General features: G+C 47.7%; 1 protein-coding gene across 5 annotated transcripts in view; it reads right to left on the reverse strand.

Moving 5' to 3' along the window:
- ntrk3a (neurotrophic tyrosine kinase, receptor, type 3a) overlaps nt 1-17500 on the reverse strand; it is a 182124-nt gene that overhangs the window by 37381 nt on the left and 127243 nt on the right. For all 5 annotated transcript variants that reach the window (XM_081699173.1, XM_081699171.1, XM_081699172.1 and 2 more), the window contains exon 12: nt 1231-1419. In XM_081699173.1, the coding sequence (XP_081555299.1) occupies nt 1231-1419 (189 nt within the window). The remainder of the gene's footprint in view (nt 1-1230; nt 1420-17500) is intronic.

A 17500-nucleotide genomic window follows, 5' to 3' on the forward strand; every position in this document is an offset into this window, starting at 1 on the left:
ATCATGGGACAGCCGAGTGGGACCGTCACGGGACAGCCGAGTGTGACTGATTATGGGACAGCCTAGCGGGACCGTCACAAGACAGCTGAGTGGGACTGATTATGGGACAGCCAAGCGGGACTGTCACGGGACAGCTGAGTGGGACTGATTATGGGACACTTCCATTTGATTTAACCAAAGTGGAGGTGGAGTGACAGCCATGTATACACACACCACAGAGGAGAGGGGAGGGGAGAGGAGAGGGGAGGGGAGAGGAGAGGAAAGGGGAGAGGAGAGGAAGAGGGGCAGGGGGGATGAGAGGGGAGGGGAGAGGAGGGGGAGGGGAGAGGAGAGGGGAGGGGAGGAGATTAAAGCTTTGGGAAAAATGGAAAAGATAATGGACAAAGGTAACTCATCCCAGCTTGAGCTCAAGTTGGAAAAACTTTACTAGTTATTCAAGAAAAACGAAAGACAAGGAAAACGTTTTTCCCCCAACAGAAAGTGTGTGTGTGTGTGTGTGTGTGTGTGTGTGTGTGTGTGTGTGTGTGTGTGAGTGTGTGTGTGTGTGTGTGTGTGAGTGTGTGTGTGTGTGTGTGTGTGTGTGAGAGTGTGTGTGTGTGTGAGTGTGTGTGTGTGTGTGTGTGTGTGTGTGTGTGTGTGTGAGTGTGTGAGTGTGTGTGTGTGAGTGTGTGTGTGTGTGTGTGTGTGTGTGTGAGTGTGTGTGTGTGAGTGTGTGTGTGTGTGTGTGTGTGTGAGTGTGTGTGTGTGAGTGTGTGTCTGTGTGTGTGTGTGTGTGTGTGTGTGTGAGTGTGTGTGTGTGTGTGAGTGTGTGTGTGTGTGTGTGTGTGTGATGCCTGTATGTATAACTCTCTTTGCTTTGTTCTCTTTGGACTGTTCACACCAGTGTGTGTGTTGTAGGTGGCGTTAAACTAGACGCGTCTTCCACAGTGCTGAGTTCACACACTCCTTTAACTTCACTATAAAAGAACATCCTGACAAGGACAGAGGGCCACAAATCGCTCCAGTGGACGAGCGCTCCTGCCATTCAGTGCCGACATTGACTTTCACAGGCTTTTTAAAAACTTCACAGCACTGCAAAAAGCAATTGATTGAGTTCCCTTTGGATGACCTCCAGGGGGCACCAGAGAGGCTAGCACAGGCAGCAGTGGTGAGTGGAGGGGACCTCCAGAGTGTTACCCCAGGTACCCCAGGTGGAGGGCAGTAGCATGTGTGTGTGTGTGTGGTACTCACAGGTGGCGGGCTTGCTGCAGTTGTGTCCATGTCGGAAGTACTGTGGGTTCTCGATCACAGGAATGCGCGTCATTCCGATCACCACAGCATCGGGGGCGGCGTCCAGGGTGCAGGGCGATATGATGCCATGATTAACGTGGTGGAGGGGACTGGCCGAGTCCTCCTCTCCACTGATGACTGCCACGGGCCCTGCAGAGAGAGAGAGAGGGGCAACGAGAGAGAGAGGGGCAACAAGAGAGAGAGAGAGGGGCAACGAGAGAGAGAGAGGGGCAACGAGAGAGAGAGAGAGAGAGGGGCAACGAGAGAGAGAGAGAGGGGCAACGAGAGAGAGAGAGGGGCAACGAGAGAGAGAGAGAGGGGCAACAAGAGAGAGAGAGAGGGGCAACGAGAGAGAGAGAGAGAGAGGGGCAACAAGAAAGAGAGAGAGAGAGAGAGAGGGGCAACAAGAGAGAGAGAGAGGGGCAACAAGAGAGAGGGGCAACAAAAGAGAGAGAGAGGGGCAACGAGAGAGAGAGAGAGAGGGGCAACGAGAAAGAGAGAGCGGGGCAACGAGAGAGAGAGGGGCAACAAGAAAGAGAGAGGGGCAACAAGAGAGAGAGAGAGAGGGGCAACAAGAGAGGGGGCAACAAAAGAGAGAGAGAGAGGCAACAAAAGAGAGAGAGGGGCAACGAGAGAGAGTGAGAGGGGCAACGAGAGAGAGAGAGGGGCAACAAGAGAGAGAGAGCGGGGCAACGAGAGAGAGAGAGGGGCAACAAGAAAGAGAGAGAGGGGCAACAAGAGAGAGAGAGGGGCAACGAGAGAGAGAGGGGGCAACAAGAGAGAGAGAGAGAGAGAGAGGGGCAGCAAGAGAGAGAGAGAGAGAGAGGGGCAACAAGAGAGAGAGAGGGGCAACAAGAGAGAGAGAGCGGGGCAACGAGAGAGAGAGAGGGGCAACAAGAGAGAGGGGCAACAAAAGAGAGAGAGAGAGGGGCAACGAGAGAGAGAGAGGGGCAACGAGAGAGAGAGAGAGGGGCAACAAGAGAGAGAGAGAGAGCGGGGCAACGAGAGAGAGAGAGAGAGAGAGAGAGGGGCAACAAGAGAGGGGGCAACAAAAGAGAGAGAGAGAGGGGCAACGAGAGAGAGAGAGAGAGAGGGGCAACAAGAAAGAGAGAGAGGGGCAACAAGAGAGAGAGAGAGAGAGAGAGGGGCAACAAGAGGGGGGGGCAACAAAAGAGAGAGAGAGAGGGGCAACAAGAGAGAGAGAGGGGCAACAAGAGAGAGAGAGAGGGGCAACAAGAGAGGGGGGCAACAAAAGAGAGAGAGAGGGGGGCAACAAGAGAGGGGGGGCAACAAAAGAGAGAGAGAGAGGGGCAACAAGAGAGAGAGAGGGGCAACAAGAGAGAGAGAGAGGGGCAACAAGAGAGAGAGAGAGAGAGAGAGGGGCAACAAGAGAGGGGGGCAACAAAAGAGAGAGAGAGAGGGGCAACAAGAGAGAGAGAGGGGCAACAAGAGAGAGAGAGGGGCAACAAGAGAGGGGGCAACAAAAGAGAGAGAGAGGGGGGCAACAAGAGAGGGGGGGCAACAAAAGAGAGAGAGAGAGGGGCAAGAAGAGAGAGAGAGAGGGGGGCAACAAGAGAGAGAGAGAGAGAGAACAAGAGAGAGAGAGAGCCAATGCAATTAGCATTGCATCACGGTTGCAGTTATAATCCAATCAGGCACCTGAACAGACAGAAAAGCTGGTAGGTTCCTCATTACCCCGGGCACCAGGGCGTGGGGTGAGTGTGTGCAGGGCGTGGGGTGAGTGTGTGCTGGGCGTGGGGTGAGTGTGTGCTGGGCGTGGGGTGAGTGTGTGCAGGGCGTGGGGTGAGTGTGTGCAGGGCGTGGGGTGAGTGTGTGCTGGGCGTGGGGTGAGTGTGGGGTGGGCGTGGGGTGAGTGTGTGCAGGGCGTGGGGTGAGTGTGTGCAGGGCGTGGGGTGAGTGTGTGCTGGGCGTGGGGTGAGTGTGTGCAGGGCGTGGGGTGAGTGTGTGCTGGGCGTGGGGTGAGTGTGTGCTGGGCGTGGGGTGAGTGTGTGCAGGGCGTGGGGTGAGTGTGTGCTGGGCGTGGGGTGAATGTGTGCAGGGCGTGGAGTGAGTGTGTGCATGGCGTGGGGTGAGTGTGGGGTGGGCGTCGGGTGAGTGTGTGCACGGCGTGGGGTGAGTGTGTGCAGGGCGTGGGGTGAGTGTGTGCAGGGCGTGGGGTGAGTGTGTGCAGGGCATGGGGTGAGTGTGTGCAGGGCGTGGGGTGAGTGTGTGCAGGGCGTGGGGTGAGTGTGTGCTGGGCGTGGGGTGAATGTGTGCAGGGCGTGGAGTGAGTGTGTGCATGGCGTGGGGTGAGTGTGGGGTGGGCGTCGGTGAGTGTGTGCAGGGCGTGGGGTGAGTGTGTGCTGGGCGTGGGGTGAATGTGTGCAGGGCGTGGGGTGAGTGTGTGCTGGGCGTGGGGTGAGTGTGTGCAGGGCGTGGAGTGAGTGTGTGCATGGCGTGGGGTGAGTGTGTGCAGGGCGTGGGGTGAGTGTGTGCAGGGCGTGGAGTGAGTGTGCTGGGCATGGGGTGAGTGTGTGCAGGGCGTGAGGTGAGTGTGGGGTGGGCGTCAGTGAGTGTGTGCAGGGCGTGGGGTGAGTGTGTGCAGGGCGTGGGGTGAGTGTGTGCAGGGCGTGGAGTGAGTGTGTGCAGGGCGTGGAGTGAGTGTGTGCATGGCGTGGGGTGAGTGTGTGCAGGGCGTGGGGTGAGTGTGTGCAGGGCGTGGAGTGAGTGTGTGCAGGGCATGGGGTGAGTGTGCTGGGCATGGGGTGAGTCTGTGCAGGGCGTGAGGTGAGTGTGGGGTGGGCGTCGGTGAGTGTGTGCAGGGCGTGGGGTGAGTGTGTGCTGGGCGTGGGGTGAATGTGTGCAGGGCGTGGGGTGAGTGTGTGCTGTCCATCACTCTTGAGCAGTTTAATGTGTGTCAGCATCTGACTGTGGACTAGTGACCGTGTAAAGTTACTGCCATACAAACTCTCCAAAACCTCTGACTGGGTTCTCAGTCGTTTCACAAAGCACCATGTGACCACGGACCCACAGTAACCTTTGACCCACAGTGACGTCAGACCCACAGTGGCCACCATCCAAGCAGCAAAGATTAGACTTGTTTAGCCATCAGAATTACACACACACACACACACACACACACACACACACACACACAGTTGCCTTAGCACTAAACACAAAACATAAAAAAAGAAGCTGATATGATTTTAAAAAGCAGGCAGTCTTAAGAAGTACCATCCCCCTGTGGGTTATGAGGTGATTGTAAATATGCAATCATGCTTCCTGCACGGGGAGACGTGATAGCAATATCACAGGATATCACGCCTTTCACAGGACCTAAACAGAATACATTCCAGAAAGTCCAACAGACGCTTCACTCTCCTTCACAGTCAGAAAACACAAAACAGCAAAGAAACAAGCCTCCATACCAAATGAACCCTCCAGACACGCTGTATGATGTCAGGGCCACAGCGGTCTATGACTGACCCTCACAACAAAAGTACAGGACACAGGTTTACTGAAGTCTCGGAGTGCTCACACATTGTCTCTTCCTCGGTAGTGTTAAATATGAGTAAGACTAAAGGTGAATCACTTTCTACACTCATGATTTTAATATTCACTTTGGCACCTTGATGATTTAAAAAATATATCACTTAATGTTAAACTACTGACATAATGGCTCCATTTGGGCAGAGTGCTGTCTCACTGCACAGGGCTGTCTCACTGTACTCACTGCACAGGGCTGACTCACTGCACAAAGCTGTCTCACTGCACAGGGCTGACTCATTACACATTCGTGATGTCATGGGATCACGAATCTGGTTACTGTCCAAACAAATCTGGTTACCATGGAAACATGCCATGTGCCTGTATGTCAGTCCTGTTGGTATTTTAGTGAGAACATCAGGAACCTCGCAGGGCACTCGTAGGACAGGCCAACATCAAAGTTACAGGTCACAGCCAGAGGCAGACAAACAGATTCTAATGAATGACTGGGACTTTTTTATTCACCAGTAAGACAAGATTAAGACAAAGTGATGTTGAATAGAAACAGACGATGCCAAATCTTAATTACTTCAGTGGCCCAGTGGCAAAAGCAACATCTAAAATATAAAACCAACACTTTAAAAAACACAGCAAACAGCTTATCTGATCTACAGGGACATGAGAGGCAGAAATAATGACTTATGTAAAGCACTTTTATGTATCTAAATGTTGAGTATTTGGTGCTAATTACCGTGGACCATCATGTGATATTCAAATCGAGCTGTGGGAGGGTCTGATTAGTGTTGAAGAGGAGAGGATACCATGTTCCTGCCAAACCAACACTTCAGCCAGGAGCCTCATGAAGATCACAGAACGGAAGTAAAAGACAGCAAGAGGTCAAACACCAAAAGTCCCTTTGTCTTTCCAAAACTCCAAAGCCTCATCCCAACGATGGCGTGTCCTCTCACAAACGTGAGCAGTAGCAATTACTGCCTTTACAAGCACAAAAGAGAGAAAACGAATCAGTCAGACAGTGAGCACCATCTGTAACGCGGCATGCTCACAGGGAGACAGTGAGGAGGCTATGGGCAAGCTTCAGAACCTCTCAGGAGCAGGTCAGTAATAAACACAATCACAGATTCAAGTTCTGATCCGAAAATTATAGGAAACATTTAGAAACCAGTGTTTTGAAACCATCAACAAACCAATTACCTCTAATGTATGTTAAATGATCAAACCACATAATTATATCCAATTATAGTGTTATGACGTAGTGTAAAACAGAGACTGAAGGTACCGTTAAAGTTGTAGAATATTCTTAAATGTTTTACATGGGGGCTCTGTGATGTGTGAGTAGAGACATGCTGTTGAAAATGCTACAAACCTCTCAGACAGCAAAGCCCTGCCCATCAAAGCACAGAGCTTCAAAATAAGCCCCGCCCATCAAAGCACACTGCTTTCAAGATAAGCTCCACCCATCACAGCAGACTGCTTTCACAGCTCAGAGGCCCTATATGAGGGGGTACTAACCCAAGCCAGCGATCTCCTGCTGACTTCTCTCAGCGGCTCTTCCTGTCTGCTGTACGCCAGCGTTTGTGGACTTCACAATACAAACACAACACTTCACAAAGAACTAGTCTTTACAGAACACTCACTGGACTTGAACAAACACCATGTCTGCATTCTGATGTCTTACTCCAGATCATACTGCGAAGTGAAATAGGAAACAATTTAAGAATTACATATAAATAATAAATGATATATCACACATTCACAAACATGCAGCATATACTAGTGTCACCACTTGAGTTAAAATGGCAATATTTCATGTAAAAAATGTAGTCTGCACATTTAGTGCACAACATCCATAATAACTGCACAGTTCTGTCATCACAGTCATGCAAATATTCTACTACTGAACAATTATTACACACTATGATAACACTTATAGAATTGATATTTGTGCAGACGGGACAGACAATCAGCAGTCTTGTAACCAGCCTGCGGTTAGCACACAGTCTCGTAACCATGAGCATATAGTTTTGTAACCAGCCAGTCTTATGAATTTTAATAAATAAATCCCACAATTACAATACAGCCTGATAGTTGTTACACATCTCAGTATAATTCCACAGTCTAAAGGAACTGCACAGTTCCCTAGACTGCTATTCAACACCTTACTGAAGCAAGCACAATAAATATTTATTCAATGATTTAATTTGCACTGAGAAACAGGCAGCTGGCTCCCGCAGTGCAGGACATGAACAAGCCTTCCTCAGAAGTACAGCACCTTCACAGATGACTTTCATCACAGTTTCCACAGCAGTAATCTGAGACTTTAGCTGAACAGTAAGACTCCTGAACCGTGCTGTAATACAGCAATAATTCAACCCTAAAACTGCTTGGTAGCACAGAGACAAGCTTCTCACTAATTTTACACACACTAAGATTTCTTTAAAAATATAGCCTTTACAGCATAGACAACCAACATGAACTTTCCCCATGCATGCATTATCAATATGGACACCAAGACACTGTAGCTGGAGCCAAGACCTGGTTAATTGGGACGTACCTGGTTAACGGGGACGTACCTGGTTAATGGGGACGTACCTGGTTAATGTGGATGTACCCGGTTAATGGGAACATACCCGGTTATCGGGGACATACCTGGTTAATGTGGATGTACCTGGTTAACGGGGATGTACCTGCTTAATGGAAACATACCTGGTTAATGTGGATGTACCCAGTTAACAGGAACGTACCTGGTTACGGGGACATACCTGGTTAACGGGGACGTACCTGGTGAACGGGGACATACCTGGTTAACGGGGACGTACCTGGTGAACGGGGACATACCTGTTTAATGTGGACATACCTAATTAACAGGGACGTACCCGGTTAATGGGGACATACCTGGTTAATGTGGACATACCAGGTTAACGGGGACGTACCGGGTTAACGGGGACGTACCTGGTGAACGGGGACATACCTGTTTAATGTGGACATACCTAATTAACAGGGACGTACCCGGTTAATGGGGACATACCTGGTTAATGTGGACATACCAGGTTAACGGGGACGTACCTGGTTAACGTGGACGTACCTAGTTAACAGGGACGTTGTTGTGATTAACTATATTTGCCTGCTGAATTTGGATCAAACTCCACCTTTTAGTTTTAGTTTTTTATTTAATTTGAGGCAATTATCAACACTTCACTTAAAATTTTTTGCATAATCCTGATAATTTGATATAGATTTTTATACAATAAGATATAAATATAGCAGTGTGATGAGAGAATGTAATAATGACATTCACTGGAATAGAGAGAGAATTACAGAATACGTACTGATTACAACCTGACAGGGCAAAAAATGTTAAAAGGATGAACAGTTATCTACTTCAGGTTCTTCAACAGTAAAGAGGCGAGTGTTGAGGAGTGTTTAACGCTGAACTAAAAGAAACAGGAAACAAGTGTGAATGAGCCTCAGGGTCTTTGAGATGCTTCAGAATGGAGTGTGTACTGGTGTTGATAGCATCCGCCCCGTTAGCAAACTAGAATGAGGCTAATGGAGAATTTACTTCTGCATTTGGTGTAGACAAAATATATTTCTCTAAGCAATCCATCACAAGAGAAGGTAAAGCTACAGGTCTGTCCTCATTATTGTTAAATGGGTATGGTTACTTAGGAACTGGGTGGAGACGCTAGTCTACAAAATACCAACCACAGGCCACTCCCACAGTTCCCCATGGAAACACAGGATGGAAACCCAGATAAAGACTCAGATGGCAATCAGCACATTGACAGAGCTCTAGAAGGGCATGAAGAACAAAGATGGGGTCTGGATATAGAAGATACAATTACATATACAACTATAACAGCTCAAACATGAACCTCTGGAGTCTCCCAAACAAAGGCTAAAGGTCAACAGCACAGGCATCAAGACACACACAAGCAGCCAAAAGAGCAAATACCTTCTTCACTAGTGAACCACCCAAAGCGTATTTCAACATAACTGTGAGTATGGATCCATCCAGAGAGGATACAGAACAGCAGTAGAAGAGTGTGTGAGGAAATTAATCCTCACATAACACCAGTGCTCAGCGCTTCTCAAATCCAAAAAGCTCCAAGCTTCAGAATCTCCCAGAGCAGGAAGCAGTCAGCATTACAACAGCAGATGTCCCACAGAAGAGCGGGTCACAAACACGAAGAACGGGGCATCTCCTGGGCCTGCCATGAGCCAAGTCTACTGGCTAAGGAAAATACCAGCTCTGCATGGCTGAGTAACAAATGAACCAAGAGCTGATACCACCTCCCATCCAGGCGGGCTGACAGACGGCAGGACAATTCTGGTCACGAAGGACCCCACAAGGACCAAACAGGATCCAACTACAGAGCAGTAACAGGCCTGTCCACAGCACTGGACCTCCTGTCAGGGACGGGGACTGGAAACAACTCAAAGTGACACCTACTGGCAGACAGACCTGTCAATCAGGATTACAAAACTAAACAGACCAACCTGAGTGCTACCTGCAGACTACAAGAAATGACTCAATCACACACACACACACACACACACACACACACACACCTTGATGCTTGAATGCCTACAGCCCTGTATAAAGTCAAATCCAGAAGACTGGACAGCTTTCTAGATGATCATATAGTGTGGAGCACACTGAAGAGATGCACTGACCCCACTGTTGTTCTGCGCAGGCCTGGATCCTCTCAGCCAGACCATCACTAGGAGTGAGTACAGTACAGATACAGGAGCAGAACTACCTTTAGGGATGCAGGAATGTCATTTGGCCTGTGGAAGTGTAGTCAGTTGATAGGAAAAAGAGGGAACGTGATCAGGATGGGAACTAACCTTCCACAAGGCTGTGTGGAGGACAGCTACAAATACCTGAGGATTCTCTAGTCACATGCGAACATGAGACACAATCGAGAAGGACATCAACATCCAAGCACCTCCACAGGTTAGACCAGGTCCCCACACACCTCCACAGGGTAGACCAGGCCCTCACACACCTCCACAGGTAGGCCAGACCCTTAAACACCTCCACAGGTAAGCTAGAACCTTAAACACCTCCACAGGGTAGACCAGGTCCTCACACACCTCCACAGGGTAGACCAGGTCCTTAAAACACCTCCAAAAGGTAGGCCAGAACCTTAAACACCTCCACAGGTAGGCCAGAACCTTAAACACCTCCACAGGGTAGGCCAGGTCCTTAAACACATCCACAGGGTAGGCCAAGTCCTTAAACACATCCACAGGGTAGACCAAGTCCTTAAAACACCTCCAAAGGGTAGGCCAGAACCTTAAACACCTCCACAGGGTAGGCCAGGTCCTCAAACACCTTCTTAGGGTAGGCCAGGTACTTAAACACCTCCACAGGGTAGGCCAGGTCCTCAAGAGTCAGTTGAATGGGACCAATAAGATCAAAGCCATGAACATCATAAGAGACCCAGCAGGCACAGTAACCTGGCCAAGAGAAGCAGTGGAAGTTCTGAAGACCAGAGAACACCTCACAGTGCACTTCACTCAAGATCCAGTACATAAAGACGGTACACTAGCCAGAAGGGTGGGGGGTCTACAAGGTGTAAAAGCCACTGATTGAGACATGATACATCCACAAAGCAAGCAATGGTCCCCAAGGCTGAGCTGATGAGAGTGTGCTTCAGTCAGATGGGGGAGGTGGTTACCATAGAAACAGAGCAGGTGCCATGGCAGGATAAGGCCCTCTATGGAATGTACCACTGACAGATAACAGGGGTGTTTTACATAAGACAATCCTACCAACAGCTGGGAAAGGCAGGACTGAAGGACAGCACACAGTCACTAATCACGGCATCACAAGATCAAGCACTCAGCACCATGTCACTTGAAGCAGGGATGTATCACACCAGAGAAGATCCAAGATGTAGACACAACCACGTGTCAGGGGTCATATACAAGAACATACGCAAGACATATGAGCTGGACACCCCCAAGTCCAAATGGGAGGAACCACAGAGAGAGGAGAAAAATAACAATCCAACACAGATAAACAAGACAAACAAACTGGACATAACAGATGCAGAGAGCAGCAGCGGTGATGGATGAGGCAGTCCCAAGTGACAGAAACATTGAAAGCCAGGAATATGAGAAAGTTGGAAAAATACCAGGAACTGAAAGAGGAAACAGGGAGGACGTGGACGGTTAACACCAAGATTGTCCCAGTGGTGATGGCCTCCAACAGACCCCAGTAATGCCTATCACTGTCCCTGCTAAACGTACCCAGAAGCCTCGGAGAAAAACTTCAGACAGAATTTAGTCATGACAAGAATGAAAACTTGATTAAAAAAAAGACATAATTAAAGATATACCAAAGAATGTGAGGTAAACACAGGGCTAACGCAGCTTCTGCAGCTAACCTGCTCACCTGCCAGGGTCTACCAAGGAGACTGCATGTTAATGCTGTTTTGTGAATGTCCTTCAAGACTTCTGCCTCAAGTCTGCAGAGAGATGACAGGGGTCTTACATGTCTCATGTCACTACAAGATCACAAGTCTTTTCAGTTATCCATGCACATACTTGTACTCATCACAGACGGCAGTGGTGACGGCCATACACAACATGCTGTGCTGTGATAGGTGGATTTTTTTAGATATGCCTCGTAGCAGCAGTTAGACTCCAACACAGTTACACTTCAAACACATTCAGAAGTTTGTTACAGGCAAAGGAAATAAATGAACCACCAGTGAGGATGTCACATTCAGTACTCTGACATTCAGTACACTGACATCACTGATTATGGAGAAAGAAAGCAATATATCTGCATCTACTGGAATGGTCTGAGAAGTGAAGTCATGGAATTCCAGTCCCAACAGCAAGTGTTATCTTCCATTCCCATGCCTGATACAGGAATCCAGGCACTGCTAAAGACATGGAGTGTGAGGAGGGCGAAGCAGGATGTGAGCGCGAGACAGGGTCATTGTAAACAAAAAAGACATTGAAAACGAAAGTAAAACATAGACAATAGGAAAAGTAACGGCATTTACCTAAACAAGAAAGAACATACGAACATAAATAAACACAGCAAACATAAACAATATCAACAGAACCTCGAAAGGTATCGCAACGCCAGACCATGACGAAGTGAGAAAATGGGACATTTAAACACACATTAACCAGTAATGTAATGGGGAACACCAACAAAGTCTGATGCTAACGAAGGGGGCGTGGCCACATGTGAAGAGCCACATGGAGAGTTCATCACACGGATGGGCAAGTTACGGAGGGGAGTGTAACACTCAGCTGCTCATGTGTTCCTTTCTTGACCTGTTCAATGTGCATTTAACATCTGATCCACTTCAGCGGTTAATAAGTTAGTACTCTTTAACTGAGACTTAATGAGCAAATCATATAATGTCTCTTTAGACACAGTATCACAGAATGTTACTCTGTTCAGTACCAGGATGTAGAACATTACTCTGTTCAGTACCAGGATGTAGAACGTTACTATGTTCAGTACCAGGAGGTAGAATGTTAGTCTGTTCAGTACCAGGAGGTAGAGCGTTACTCTGTTCAGTACCAGGAGGTAGAACGTTACTATGTTCATTACCAGGAGGCAGAACATTACTCTGTTCAGTACCAGGAGATAGATTGTTACTCTGTTCAGTACCAGGAGGTAGAACAATGCAGTTCACTGCACTGTACTTGTTTAAGGTTTAAAATCCTCCCCACCACTCACACCAAGTATCATTGGATATATGTGACATTCAACATGCTGTTATCAGTCATGCAAATGCACACACACACACACACACAGACACACACACACACACACACAAATGTTTGAAGCTAAAAGCATCACAAACAAGCACAGTGAGTCTGTGTTCGCAGTTTAACAGATGAACAACTGTTTTACCTCTTTGCTGATAATCAACTTTAGGAATTTCATTTGCAGTAAGTTCTCTCACGACTCTTAATTAGTATGAAAATAGCTTCAGCTTTGAGGAACACATACACCCACACAAATCAACATGTAATTTACTGCTGATAAATGTACACACACGCACACTGCGTACTGCACACAGTAAGAGTAAGAGAGGGGATCTGCCATGTGCTTCTATTAACGACACCTACTTCAGCATCTCCTCAACTAAGGGGGTTTCTTACGCTGAATATGTGATGCCCAGAGACAGACCTCAGACCCAGGTGATGCCCCAGGTGATGCCCCAGGTGAAGCCCAGGTGAAGCCCAGGTGAAGCCCACCAGGTGAAGCCCAGGTGATGGTGACCAGGTGATGCCCCAGGTGATGCCCCAGGTGAAGCCCACCAGGTGATGCCCAGGCGATGGTGACCAGGTCTCCTCTTAACCATCACAGCCCTACAGCCTCAACGTCGCTTGCCTGCAGCTGATGTTTCTCTTTGATGTTTAAAATGCGCTGAGTAAAAATCTCCCTCCATTTCAGGGCCTCAATAAACAAGAGATAAAACAGCAGAGCCACCCCCCCGTCCTTTACACGTCAATCACAGACTGAGCGCCATGCAGAGCACCAACGTCTGGCCTGAACACATACATTAGCATCAGTACGTCCTCTGATATCGCCGGCATGCAAAAAAGTGTCTCCTTCACATCAAACATGCATGTCCCACACGGAAGGCATGTGCAAGCAGGGGAAAGCAATAGATCACAGATTTCTAAGTGTGGAACACAGCCAGATCAGCCAGACAGGGCTGGCAGGCCATCACCTTGTCCAGGGTTGGGGCAACCTGAGGGTGAGGTACTCACTGCCTGTCTCACTCTTTATCTCACTCTCTCTCACTCCCTCTATCACTCCCTGCCTCTCTCTCTCCCTCTCTCTCCCGCTCCTTCCCCCCTTTCTTACTCTCTCTCTCTCTCTCTCTCTCTCTCTCTCTCTAACTCCCTCTCTCTCTCTCTCTCTCTCTCTCATTCTCTCTGTCTCCCTCTCTCTCTCTCTCATTCTCTGTCTCCCTCTCTCTCTCTAACTCCCCCCTCTCTCTCTCTCTAACTCCCCCCCCTCTCTCTCATTCTTTTTCTCTAACTCCCTCTCTCTCTCTCTCATTCTCTCTCTCTCTCTCTAACTCCCTCTCTCTCTCTCTCTCTCTCTCTCATTCTCTCTCTCTCTCATGGATCTCAGACAGACTCAGGCATGCCAAGTCCTCCCACTTCTCTGACCACAACAAACGCAATAGATGACCACGTTCCAGATCACATGAAACATCATTCTGAAGAAAGAGAGACCATAAGAGGTAGAAAGAGAGAGAGACAAACACTAAACCAAACACTTAAACACTAAACAAACACTAAACCAAACACTAAACTAATACTAACCAATCACTAAACCAAACACTAAACCAAACAAACACTAACCCAAACAATAAACAAACACTAAACAAACACTGGCACTGGAACACTGGGAGAATGTTAGAGGAACACTGGGAGAACTAGGAGAATATTAGAGGAACACTGAAGGAATCCTAGAGGAACATTGGGAAAACACTAGAGGAACACTGGGAGAATGTTAGAGGAACACTGGGAGAACGTTAGAGGAACACTGGGAGAATAATAGAGGAACACTGGGAGAACGTTAGAGGAACACTTGGAGAATAATAGAGGAACACTGGGAGAATGCTAGAACAGAATGTTCTCTCTCTCCCCCCTCTCTCTCTCTCTCTCTCTCTCTTGCTCCCCCTCTCTAACTCTCTCTCTCTCTCCCTCATTATTGTTTAGCTGTTTGACAGAAAAACACAGAGAAAGGCCAACGAGAAATGTTTGGCCCTAGGTGCACTCAACCTTTACAAAGTACCAAATCAGACCAAAACATGACGTGACATATTTGCCAATGAAATTAATGGGCTTGTTTGAAAACGTTATTAATAGCAATAAAAACTATAATTGCATTAATTAAAGTATTAACAGCAATAGCAATAAAAACTAGAATCTGACTGTAATTGTTAAATTGCATTAAATTACGACATCACTGGCAAAATTAACCAAAAAATCATAGGCTGACAATTGAATTACATAAATTAATTACATATATTAGATTATTGCTGGATTGTTATTATTGTTACTGTATTATAATGTAATGCAGTGTGTAATATGTAAGTTTTATTTAGGTGATAAATTTTATTTATTTCTCTCATTATTTTAATAGACAGAGAACTGGACAGTCGTTCACAGGTTGTCATAGTGTCCTTGTGAAAATATGTCATGTCCTTTTGAACAAAGTTTTAGTAACACACACACACACACACACACACACACACACACACACACACACACACACACGTATCTGGACTGTTCCTAGATCAGCTCGGTGGAATAACCTTCCCTGAACAGCAGTAGCAGGTAACTGAGATTCCAGCCCAGTCTGATGTTTCCTGCTCCCAAAGAGCCACAGCTGGGACCTGCCCATCAATCACACTCCTGATCCATGGACATGCCCCGCCACGCCAACAGAACAAAACAAAAGCAAATCACATCAGTGGCCCTGCTGATGCGCACACACTCTCTCTCACACACACACTCTCTCACTCTCTCATCCCATCCTGCTTCAAACAATCCACCCTCGTCCCTGTCACAAAGAAACCTCGGCCTTCCTGGCTCAACTACTACCACCCTGTTGCGCTCACATCAGTCGTGATGAAGTGCTTTGAAAAGCTGGTCAGAGACTTCATCACCTCTTCACTGCCAGTCTCCATCATGTTAAAATGCTGTTTGTCCACTACAGTTCAGCATTTAGCATCATCATCCCCTCCCTACTCACTACTAAGTTAGAGGATCTGGGACTGCATCCATCCATGGGTGACTGGATCTCCAACTTCCTAACAGACAGACCACAATCAGTACGGGTGGGCAACTGCGCCTCATCCACCCCCACCCTCAGCACTGGAGCTCCTCAGGGTTGTGTCCTAAGCCCCCTGCTCTACTCACTGTACACCTACGACTGCACAGCCACTTCCAGCTCCACCATCATTGTCAGGTTTGCTGACGATACCGTCGTCATGGGCCTGATCTCGGACAACGATGAGAGAGCCTACCTGGAGGAGATTAAACACCTGGAAAACTGGTACCAGGAAAATAATCTCCTCCTAAACGTCAGCAAGACAAAGGAGCTGATCGTGGATTGCAGCAAGAAGCAGGAGCGGCACTACCAACCTGTGAGGATCAGTGGAACCACGGTGGAGAGAGTAGATAGTTTCAGGTACCTTGGTGTTCACATCTCGCAGGACCTATCCTGGTCCCTCCATACCAACTCCCTGGCAAAGAAGGCTCATCAGCGTCTTTACCACCTCAGGCGCCTAAGAGACTTCAGACTGCCCTCCAAGGTACTGCGGAACTTCTACACCTGCACTATCGAGAGCATCGTCACGGGGAACATCACAGTCTGGTTGGGAAGTGCACCAAGCAGGACAAGACAAGCTCTCCAGAGGGTGGTGCGTTCAGCAGAGCGCATCACTCACACGGAACTTCCTGACCTGCAGACCATCTACTACAAGCGGTGCCAGACCAAGGCCAAGAGGATTGTGAAGGACCCCACCCATCCCAACAATAGGGAAGCGCTTTCACTCCCCGAAGGCCATTTGGTCCCTGAATCAGGACAACTGATGAACTGTGGGGACTACTCTGGGTATGATATTCACAATAACATCATAAAAACTGTAAAAACTGTAAAATTGTAAAAAGTGTAAATTGTAAAAACTGGAAATTGTACATTGTATATATGCATAGTATGCACCCCCTCTTCATTCAATGTGACATATTTATTTATTCATTAAACCACATCCATTTCCCTGTATCTCTCCTCGGTTCAGACAGAGCAGTTACAAAAAAGCATTTCACTGCAAGTTATACTGTGTATGACTATGTATGTGACAAATAATCTTTGAACTTTGAACTTACACTCACACACTCCCCTGAGACTGTGTGAGCTACAGAACATTGTCTTCAGTGCTAACGTGTGCCAGTGTCCCCAGGGGGCGCTATAGAGCGTGTGTGTGTGTGCCCCTGTACCGTGAACATCACCCTTATGGCAGCCACAGGCTTCTGCCTGTAAACCCACACGTGTAGTGGGTCAATAAGCTAAGGACCTCTGCAGAGGGCAAGTGTCCCAGCAAAGCCAATGGTTCCTTTATCTATCTATCTATCTATCTATCTATCTATCTATCTATCTATCTATCTATCTATCTATCTATCTATCTATCTATCTATCTATCTATCTATCTATCTATCTATCTATTATTTTACAGAAGTGGCTGAGAAGCTTTTGTGGGTGAATGTGTATGTGTGTGTGTGTTGTGTGTGTATGTGTGCGTGCGTGCATGCGCGCGTGAGTGTATGTGCATATTTGTGTATGCATAGGTGTGTGTCTGTGTATGTGTGTGTGTGCATGCGTCAGTATGTGTTTGTTTGAGTGCATGTGCGTGTTTGTGTGTTCGGGTGTGTGTGTGTGTTTGTGTTTGAGTGTGTGTGTGTGTGTGTATGTGTGTGTGTATTTGAGTGTGTGTTTGTGTGTGTGTGTGTGTGTGTGTGTGTGTGTGTTTGAGTGTGTGTGTGTGTGTGTGTGTGTGTTTGAGTGTGTGTGTGTATGTGTGTATGTATGTGTGTATGTGTGTGTGTGTGTGTTTGAGTGTGTGTGTGTGTGTGTATGTGTGTGTGTGTTTGAGTGTGTGTTTGAGTGTGTGTGTTTGAGTGTGTGTGTATGTGTGTGTGTTTGAGTGTGTGTGTGTGT

Source organism: Electrophorus electricus, chromosome 16 (genome assembly GCF_041902795.1).
Source record: "Electrophorus electricus isolate QZ-2024a chromosome 16, ASM4190279v1, whole genome shotgun sequence".
Taxonomy (NCBI): domain Eukaryota; kingdom Metazoa; phylum Chordata; class Actinopteri; order Gymnotiformes; family Gymnotidae; genus Electrophorus; species Electrophorus electricus.